The sequence below is a fragment of the Mandrillus leucophaeus genome, unplaced genomic scaffold (genome assembly GCF_000951045.1).
Source record: "Mandrillus leucophaeus isolate KB7577 unplaced genomic scaffold, Mleu.le_1.0 Scaffold1136, whole genome shotgun sequence".
In the NCBI taxonomy this organism is placed as follows: Eukaryota; Metazoa; Chordata; class Mammalia; order Primates; family Cercopithecidae; genus Mandrillus; species Mandrillus leucophaeus.
Genome location: NW_012099610.1, coordinates 231,157 through 242,220, shown reverse-complemented (window position 1 = coordinate 242,220; position 11,064 = coordinate 231,157). Strand labels below are relative to the sequence as shown.

Here is an 11,064-nt window from a genome sequence, read left to right as displayed (position 1 = left end):
GAGATGTGAAAAATACTGAAGACTATGAATAAAATTAGCATATAGGTCGGGCTCTGTGGCTCATGCCTATAATCCTAGCACTTTGAGAGGCCAAGATGGGTAGATGACTTGAGCGCAGGAGTTTGAGACCAGCCTGACAAACATGGCAAAACCCTGTGAGTACAAATATTTAAAAAAAAAAAAAAAAAATTAGCAGGGCATGGTGGTGCGAGTCTATAGTCCTAGCTACTCGGGAGGCTGAGATGGGAGGATCACTTGAGCCAAGGATGTGGAGGCTGTAGTAAGCCCTGATCATGCCACTGAACTCTAGCCTGGATGACAAACCTTGTCTTAAAAAGAAAAAAAAAAAAAAAAAAAAAAAAAAAAAAAATACCAAAGGGATAAAGGAATATGAAATGATTATTCTCAAAAACACATTTTGCCTATGTTCTTCAATGGTTTAGAAAGAAAAATTCAATGTGTAAATATTTGATAAGGTTTTTTGCCTAGATATCCTGACCATTCTCCAGAAATTTCATAGAAAAGATATCTACGCACAGAGGGAGGTGTGGTCCAGACCACTAAGAATCTGTAAGAGCCCAGTAAGATCAAGACCAAGGAATTATGATCTTTCTTGGCTACACCATGGGCGTTCAGTTACGACAGGATCCTAGAGAGTATCCACTCAGAATTTAGCATTATAGAAGTGAGTGAGGAATCTTGGCAATTGAACGTAAGTAGGAAGTGGCCCAAGATGTCTCCTATGGGTAACAAAAAATCTAGATCCATATCAACAGTCTTACAAAGGTATATCTATTCTTCACATCTTCTTAAATTAATTTTTTTTATTTACATACATTTCTTTGCTAGTTCAGATGTGGTTATCTCATCCCATATGTCCTAAATTTTATAGGGCCAGTACCAAATAGGATAGTTTTCAGTATTTTGTTTGAAGTAAAATTACAAAATACATTATACCAATGAATTATTCACAAACTTCCCCCTCTTTTAGACAATCAGCTATTAATGTTGTGATATAAAGAGAGTGTTAGACAATCAATATTCCAGAGCCATTTCAAAGGCGGCAGCAGGGATCAATGTGATAGCATTGATGTTAAGCCAGTACATTATTTTCTCAACGAAAAATATTAAGATATATAGAATTTGGTACACAAATGGGAAAATAGCTACTTCCTAAAAATAATTAACTAAAATATTCATCTCAAAAGTCCAAAACTGAAAAACTTTTATCTTTATTCTCTTTTCCCTAATTAAGTCTAGTTCATTCTGTTAAACTAAAAATCACTAGACTTATTATCAAAGAACTTTTAGAATCAGTATTTCCAGAAACACAGTAGTAAACCCATGGGAGATACAACTATATTTCTAAGCACATTAAAGAAACCCCATTTAAAGCCCTTGATGTGCACAGTGTTTAGCTAAATTTTATAAAAGCAAATCCCAAAGTGGAAATGTATTCTGCTGGTCTTAAAGATGTTCTGTGATAAAGAGGATCTCTGATTCTCCAAAAGAAGGTCCCAGAGCACAACATCTGCCCAGTCTGATTCGATTATGGAAACACGTGTGTATGTACATGTGTTCACAACACATAGTAACATCATGCACTTTGGGAAACATTGCTCTATGGAAATTGCAACAAAACCTAGCAAAGATTTCTATGAAGAAAATAAAAACAAGGTGTTGAAATACCAACATTATAAAACTTAGTGTAATGGTTGAAAGATAACAATACTATTTAAAAATTCAAAAGGCATGCCCAAACAAAATATATGAGTCATTGCCTGGTGAGTATGTTTTCAACATTCTATCATTTATAACAAGTGTCAATGATACAAATATTCCATGTATTACATATTTAATTTTATAAAATTCCCAGTTAAGCCAAAATTTTGGTTTATCATTGAGAATTAAGCAAAAGAAAATTTACAATATCAGTTAGATGGAAACTCTCATTCAGTTGGGTAGGTGGATATAAAAACTGTGAGGTATTTAGAAGAAATCTTTGAAAAGTTATATTAAAAAGACAGAATATATAGGGCTAAGGAAAACAAAGGTGACACTTTTTATTCGCCCTAATGTCCAGAACAACATTTTATCTGAGGCTCATAATAACTACATGTTAGTTTCTATAAGATATATAGATTCTAAGAGATCAAATTCAAATGACATTAAGATAATAAGAGCAAAACAACACTTAAAAATCACTGGCATAATCTCTTTCATTTAAATTGAAAGGAGTTTGAGGTGAAAAGGCTTACAGCATATTTAAGTTACTATAAGCCTTAATATCCCCAAAATATTGAAATTTTTAAAAATGTTATTTTACCAATTTTTTAATTATTATGGTAATATTTTGTCTTAGATGATAATGGGGGAAACACACATACATTGGCAAATACACAAATTCGAACAATAATTTTTTAAGGAGACATCATCTTTGTAATGACAAAGGTATTTAATTCACCTTGTGTTAAAATGTTGGTATCTATAGTGTTTTTAGAAGCTGGCAGTAACTTATGGGAAAGAGACTAATATTTCAATGTAACATATTTTGTGTAAATTGTTTATTTTAACCTTCACAATAGCTCTGCTGAATAGTATAACTGATTTTATTTTGAACTATAAGTAGACGGACCATACTTCCAGGATTACCCTCGTGTAACTATTAATGATACTCTCTTTCAATGTCAAAAGTGCCTGACTCAGATGACAAATTATTCCATATGATATCCTTTATCATTACTATATCCTCGTTCAGATATAGTAATCATAGAAATCAGGAAACCAAGATGCAATACATTTAAATAACTGACTAATCCCATACTTGTCCTTGGTCAGCTCAGTACTGGAACTTAGTTATGCGTGAATATAAGTCACTCTCCTTTTACTGCTCAGCACTGCCTCAGAGCCAACAAAATCAGCAGGTGTTTCCAGGAGAGTCATTTGAAGATGAAGAAGTATGACCAGCCAAAATAGGAATGTCAAATATCCTGAAATGCCCCATTAGAAAACCAGTTCTTTGAATTTTTCTGCTCCCAAGGATGTGCTTTTAAAAGGCAAATAGTCCTAAGAGAGGTAACACTTCACCGATTACTTCATACTTAAGTAATAATGAATTATCTGTGAGTGAGAAAAGGGGCAAATTTTTTAAAGTACTACATGGTAGAGGTTGGCAAAGGAAAAGAAGAAAAACATTGGAATGGAAGCGGCAAAAATAGGGCAGAATCTCATCAATTGGGAACTTTACTTCATAATTTAAGCCTTAACGTTATATTCTAAGAGAAAAGCTTCCTAATTAAGGTTAAGAATACTGCCTATTGTGGCAGATTCAGGCTGTCATGAGTGGGCTTATGTACATAACAAAGGAGTACTAAGGGACTAGAGACAGCAGAAGAGCACCAGCAGGAGGCTCTAGGCCACACAGACGGACAATGCCCTCATGGACGCACTGTGGTTCCGTTCCCAGTTTATAGTATATCTGCTGCAGTTCTAGATTTAATTAGTTGTGACAGATCCTTCTAATATTTAAAGGCAAAAAGGAGAGCAACAAAAGAGCAGCGGGAAATAAGGTGTTTTAAAAATGTAACTCAGAGACAAGAGGATTGAGAGTGGAAAAAAGGGAATAATTTCTTTCCAGGAGTAGCAGGAACAATGGATTTCTCAAGAGTAGAGTAAGCCATTACTGTTTGCTGAGCTGCCTGGGAGCCTGTAAGAGGCAGCCCAGCATGTTTCCGGAGGTGGACGTGCGTCTGCAAGTGTTAACTAGGGAAGAGGTTGGAGTCGTGCTAATCACTAGAACTTCCTCTTGGCCAACAGGAAGTGGAAAATGACACCAGCCTACAGTGATTATCTGAGCAAGCTGTGGCATCAAGGCATGGTGGCGATTATTAACTTCAGTGGTGTCTTTTTATGTTAATTTTTTAAAATTAAACTGGAAACTGTGGCTTTAGTGAATTTTTTTTTAACTTTAAGTTCTGGGATACATGTGCAGAACATGCAGTTTTGTTACATAGGTATGTATACATGTGCCGTGGTGGTTGGCTGCACCTATCAACCTGTCATCTAGGTATTTCTCCTAATGCTCTCCTTCTCCTTGCCCTCCACCCCCGACAGGCCACGGTGTGTGATGTTCCCTTTCCTGTGTCCATGTGTTCTCATTGTTCAACTCCCACTTATAAGTGAGAACATGCAGTTTTTGGCTTTCTGTTCGTATATTAGTTTGCTGAGAATGATGACTTCCAGCTTCATCCATGTCCCCGCAAAGGGCATGAACTCCTTTTTTATAGCTGCATAGTGTTCCATGATGTATGTGTGTCACATTTTCTTTATCCAATCCATCATTTATGAGCATTTGAGTTGGTCTGCGGCCAACAAACATATGAAAAAAAAAGCTCATTATCACTGGTGATTAGAGAAATGCAAATCAAACCACAATGATATACTATCTCATGCCAGTAAGAATGGTGATCATTAAAAAGTAAGGAAACATGGATCACGAGGTCAGGAGATCGAGACCATCCTGGCTAACATGGTGAAACCCCATCTCTACTAAAAACACAAAAATTAGCCAGGTGTGGTGGCGGGTGCCGGTAGTCCCAGCTACTTGGGAGGCTGAGGCAGGAGAATGGCATAAACCCAGGAGGCAGAGCTTGCAGTGAACTGAGATCATGCCACTGCACTCCAGCCTGGGTGACAGGGTGAGACTCTGTCTCAAAGAAAAAAGAAAAGAAAAGTCAGGAAACAACAGATGCTGGTCAGGATGGTCAGGATGGTCAGGATGTGGAGAAGTAAGAACACTTTTACACTGTTGGTGGGAGTGTAAATTAGTTCAACCATTGCGGAAGACAGGGTGGCAATTCCTCAAGAATCTAGAACCAAAAATAGCATTAGACCCAGCAATCCCATTACTGGGTATATACCCAAAAGATTAGAAATCATTCTAGTATAAAGTGGTATCTTTTAAGGAAAGGTAAGGACTGTGGTTCTCTTTAAGATGCAAGTAGGAACTTCAAGAGATCTATTCTAGCAGTCTCTCCAAACATCTGTTATTCACATACACCTTTGATAAGTGATTATTAATTATGTGGCCTGCAGGTGTAATGTGTTCTCCCTGCTAAAGGAAATAGAGGAAAACTGACGTGAAAGCAACATCACCACCACAACCTTCTGCCTTCTGGTTTAAGAGAGAAGATGACACATTCTTAAAATGGGAGAAACTACTCAGGGAAAATACATAGGAGGAAACGTCTTTGAGGAAGCAACAAACAAGATTCTTAGAAGCATCTACTAAGTAAAAATAAGTGGCAGGAAGGTGAAAAGAAAGAAAATTATTCAGGATCTACGTTAGTTGGGAAATGCTGAGATTGCATGATTGGGTTTCTCTGGCTATATAAGCATAAATACATCAAACTTGACTGAAACCTTCAAACTCACTTTAGGCCCCATCATTGGGCTAATTAAAAAAGGCAGCACTGATATTGCCTCATCTGATATAATCACATATAAAGAGTGTTGGGTTCCAGCAGAGGACATGGATTTGTGTCCCTCTTCCTGTGCCATTGTTCCCTAACTATGCTACTTTAGAAACTAATGATGTATTTTGGGGTTTCTATATGTATTATTTGAATTTGTAAAATGGGGATAATAACTAGTTTTTGTTTGTGTTTTCTTTAAAACCAAAAGTCCTTTAGTAACTAGGAAGAAAAACTTGAATGAGCTCAGACAGGAGGAGGTGACTATTAGAAGTGGAAGGATAATCTCAGAGACTCAAGTTGAAGTACAGTCAGAAGTTAAGCCAGCTGGAAACAGGGGCCTGAAAGAGGCTGTGAGTGAAACCAGAGCTTGATTCATCCTTCTCTGTGCAGGTTCCCCGGACTCATGCCTTCCTTTCTTCCCCAGCATCTGCTCTCCTCTTCTCTCTTTCTAGTTTACACATAGCCTGTTATCGTTTCCCCAGTAGTCCCCTGGGTTCCCAAAATGATGTCACCTAACAAAGCAGAGAGATTCTAATAGCATCCGTTGAGATCAGGCGTTCTCGCTAAGCCTCTGTGGTAGTGGAGGAAGACCTGAGCCATGTGGTGGATGGCTGTGCTTCTGGCAGGAGAAAAGGGCTGATTTCTATAAATGGCATATGAAGTACAAGGTTGAAAGTTTGGCAGAAGAATTGATTGGCATCTCTAACTTACCATTCTTTCTAACCAGGTTGTTATGAAGATTGAGAAACAATTAGAGCACAGATGAAAGCAGTGTATAATCTATAAAATTCTATATTAAAAACAAGGTAAGAGATACACTGTTTCAGACTTTCAAAGGTTTTGTATCTGTGCTAACCTTGGAAAGAGTAACACATCTAACTGCCATTAACTCAGAATGACACAAGCTTTCAATGGATTAAAAACGTGAGGATAAATCAGTACACAGATCACAGGAATAAGGCGTTGATACAAAACAACAACAGCACTAACAAACTAAAAGCAGTGGGCTCCAAAAGACATGTTAGAATTACACATGGATTTTTCATTTAAACGTCACATTTCCTCCCCACTTTTGCCACGTACTGGTCCCTGACATCAAGATTATAGCAGATGGATTTGTATTGTGGAGACCCATAAACTAAATTCAATTTCACAAATATGTGACTATCTGTCATCTGAATATTTGCATTTATACGGTGCTTTTCTATGTATTTATGAAGTCTCTTTCCAAAATGTATTTTAGGAATATCATTTAAGTAAATAATAAAACTTAAAGCCAATGTTTATCAACATAATGCTCAACTGAATTTGTTTTTTTCAGCATTTGTATAATTAGTAGGTTACATTCTTATATTTTTCTGTTAGTATATGATCTTCTCCCTTTCAGATGCCTATATAGTGTATCAGATGACTCTTGCCACTTGTAAATTAAGAAAATGTATCTCCAACATTCCTGGATTCGGTAATGCTCATGTATTTTTTTTCTGCTTGGAATTCTCTGTCTTCTTTATATCTTCCAGATATATAACATCATGTTATACTTAAAGAAAAAAATCTCTTTTCTCTCAATGCAGGCTATTAGCCACGTATATGTTATCATGAATTTCACCCTACATGTCTCTTCTCCCAAGGGCATTTGCATATAAATTTTAGAGTGGAATAAAATATTTTGTTGTCCAACCTGGTCAACGTGGCAAAACCCCTTCTCTATTAAAAATACAAAAATCAGCTGGGCATGGTGGGCACTCTCCTGTAATCCCAGCTACTTGGGTGGCTGAGGCAGGAGAATCACTTGAACCTACGAGGTGGAGCTTGTAGTGAGCTGAGATCACGCCACTGCACTCCAGCCCAGGCAACAGAGCGAGACCCTCAAAAAAAAAAAATGTTTTGTATTATAACAACTATATATGACTTTCTTTTTGTTTTTCCTTGGAGAGGCTATAACCTTCCTTTCTCATGCTAGTTCCCTTGCCCCACACTCATGTGGCCGACAAGGGTTAAGCCCTACACGTATGTGTCTTGTCTGTACCTGCAGAGGCAGAGCAGCACAAAGGATGAAGATATAGCTTAGTTACCTCACCATCCGTAAAAATTAGGGAGCAAAAATGAGAGGGCTGGGGAGGGCGAGTTATATGTCCTTACGGACAGCACAACGCTGATAAGCAAAGCAGTCTTTAAGAGTCAAAAAGTACGTGGTGGCACCACCCCACGTAACAAATGTTGATAAAATGGGCTATAGCAAAGTGTAAACCTATATCTATAGGACAGACAACAGTTTCTTTCCCAACATGAGAATTTCACCCTAATGTATGACCATCCAGTATATCAATAGTCCAAAAGAGATGAACTTCGGGTCACACAGTTAAGAAACTGTAACTTTTGTTTTATAGATTTTTGCTTTTGAAACATCTGTCTTTCTGGAAATGCATTCTATTTCTCTCTACCTACCTACCTACCTACCTAGCTAGCTATCAGATATAAATATATATTCTACAAACTACAGACAAAACTACTATAGGGAAAGTAAAGACACTCCTCAAATCCCAGTATCCAAGTTAAAAAATATATCAACATTTTGGAAGCTTAATATCAGATATCTGACTGTCTCTATATGAGTAGATAAATACACAACTAGCTCTAAATGATGTAAAGTGGTATCTTGTATTATGTTAAAGCAAAGATAAAATAATTTAACTTTTCTAGAATTAAATGAGAACAAAAAACCTATATATATATATATATATAGTAAAAGACATTAATTCCCATAAAAAATCAAAGGCAAAATAAATTTATATCTGAAGTTTCAGCATCTGGTAGCCTGCTGCTCTGAAAGGTTAAAAAGAAAAAATTCCCACATCTAATTCCCATAATTGACACTTTTAAATTTCTGTGCCTATAACATCTATACTCTCTCCTACAACTATAGCACCTGCATTGTTTAGTTGAGGTCGTATATGGAAATGGGTTCCCTGCTCAACACCAGTCATGTGGCCACAATTTCTTTATTGTGCACTTTCCATTTTCTCATTGGTGACTAGATTGTCTCATTTGTATTCCTGAAGTGCTGTTTGCATGATAGAACCTGACTTGCCCAAATTTACTGAGCAAATCATCTTCTTCAGTCATACTTTCACTCAAAGCTTTTGAAAGCAACATTTTCTGACTCTGCTTCCATTCCTCACAGGTGCTTTATGTCTCTTGGTATTATGGCACTTCTTTTAGGGAACAGTACATTCTCTTGGGACCAGAATTATATGGTATATCTTTTTCATATTTTGTCCTAGATTTCCTAGTACTGGGAAGGTCTGCATACCTTTTGGGTATGGCCAGTTCCTTGTTTCATGTTTTTCTGTCTATATTCATTCTTTAATAGTTGTTTCCAATGACTTTTATGAGAGAGAAATAAAATTTATATTACTTCAACATCATTAGGCAGAATTTTTGATAACTTATAGTAACTCAACAAGTCTCTCATGTCCATAGCCTGATGAATATCAGGTTATAAAAATGAGCTAATATATACTAATGTTACACGAAAGCTGCATTTTTGTCATGTTCCTCTACCTTTGCTTGTGTATCACTTTTTCACCAAGTCTTTTTGCTAACTGAGACCTCTTCATACTTCTGTGAATACCTTATATATTATTCTGTATACACTAGGCTAGTTTTTTCTTATCTGTTTTCTTCTCTTTTTTGGTCTTTGTAAATCTGATAAACTTTTCTTTTCTGATGCAATATTTTTTCTTCCTCCTTTATTTTTTCCTCTTCTTGTTTTTCTTTTGGGTTTCCTCCTGTTCTCTTTTTTCATTTTTCCTTCCTTCCTTCCTTCCTTCCTTCCTTCCTTCCTCCCTCCCTTCCCCCTTCTCTCCTTTATTCCCTTCCTTGCTTCCTCCTATATTCATATATTCATTCCCTTTTATTTTTTTTTATTTCTAGAATTGGTTGATTCTAGATTGTTTTATGATTTCACATTTCTTAGTTTCCTTTAGCTTTATTAAGGTGCAATCACAAAAAAATGTATATATTTATAGTATGCAACATGGTGTTTTGATACATGTATTGTGAAATAATTAATTCAAGATAATTAACACATCCATCACAACAGTTATTTTTTGTACATGGTGAGACCACTTAAGAGCTGTTATCTTAGCGATTTTCAAGCATGCAACATATTATTAACTACAGTCACCATGCTACACAATAGATATCCAAGACTTATCCATCTTGTCTAACTAAAACTTTGTACCTTTTAACAGATTATCTCTAATTTTAATCCCTCTCCACTGAAGCCCGTGTCAACCATCATTCCTGTTTTACGGAATTAAACATCATGGTCTTTGTTTGTTGATTCATATTTAGTTAAGACAATATTGTTTCTTTCCTTTTTAAGTTGCCATTTGCTGATATTTGTACCAGTGTTCCTTTGAAGCAAAAGTGTTTTGCCTCTGTCCTTAATTATGTTCTTTTACTCTCAGTGAATTGCTAGAACATTGGAAACTTCCAGTTACTAACAAATACCATGATTTAAGATCAAGAACTCATGTTGTAGTTGCATATATCTAACTATTTTTTCACACAGATTTTATAATAGAGGCACATTCTGGGTACTGGAGGAAAAATTATAAGGGTCATTTGCATTTTCAATAGGAACTAAGTTTTTACATTAATATACAGTAAATACAAAGTGCTCTTTTTAATACACTGTACACATTGTGGGAATCGATTCCTTTTTACATCTTTCTAAATGATTTTCTGATTAATAGGAATTTTAACTCTAAATGTTTATGCCATTTTGACTCTATTATCCCGGACAATTTAGTATCTCCCACTTCCAGCCTAAGTTTTCCTATGTTATTCCCCAATAGAGATTACATGAGAGGTTAATGGTTTCTATGGATCTTTTAATAGAAGTGGCAAGAATGATTTCTGGTATCTGTCAACATCTGTTGTGTGAGTTTATATATATATTATATATATATGGCTGTAAATATAACATGTTCTTATTTAACATGTTTATTGATAAATGAATCAAAATTTGGCTTACCTCCTCGCTTGTTTATCTTGGCATAGCCGGGAGAATAGCTACCAGTCATGGAGGAGGAGCTGCTGAAAGCCACATGGGGGAGTCCAGAGACGAGTGGCTCATCACATTTTTCTGAAAACAAAAGACAGAGAGGGAGAGAGACACTCAATAACAATTTCTAAATAATTATTGGTATGTGTTAGTTAAAATAATCATTGAATCTGGTATGTCTTTTATAAGTCTTTGAAACAGATGACTTGGGGGGCAGAGCAAGATGGCCGAATAGGAACAGCTCCAGTCTCCAACTCCCAGTGCGAAAGACACAGAAGACCAGTGATTTCTGCATTTTCAACTGAGGTACTGGGTTTATCTCACTAGGGAGTGCCGGACAATCGGTGCTGGTCAGCTGCTGCAGCCCGACCAGTGAGAGCTGAAGCAGGGCGAGGCATCGCCTCACCTGGGAAGCGCAAGGGGAAAGGGAATCCCTTTTCCTAACCAGGGGAACTGAGACACACAACACCTGGAAAATCGGGTAACTCCCACCCCAATACTGCGCTTTAAGCAAAC

General features: G+C 36.6%; 1 protein-coding gene across 1 annotated transcript in view; it reads right to left on the bottom strand.

Moving 5' to 3' along the window:
* The window catches only part of LOC105551008, a 208,671-nt gene that overhangs the window by 193,927 nt on the left and 3,680 nt on the right, over positions 1–11,064 (bottom strand). The window contains exon 2 of the mRNA XM_011996120.1: positions 10,519–10,629. Coding sequence (XP_011851510.1) covers positions 10,519–10,629 — 111 coding nt within the window. The remainder of the gene's footprint in view (positions 1–10,518; positions 10,630–11,064) is intronic.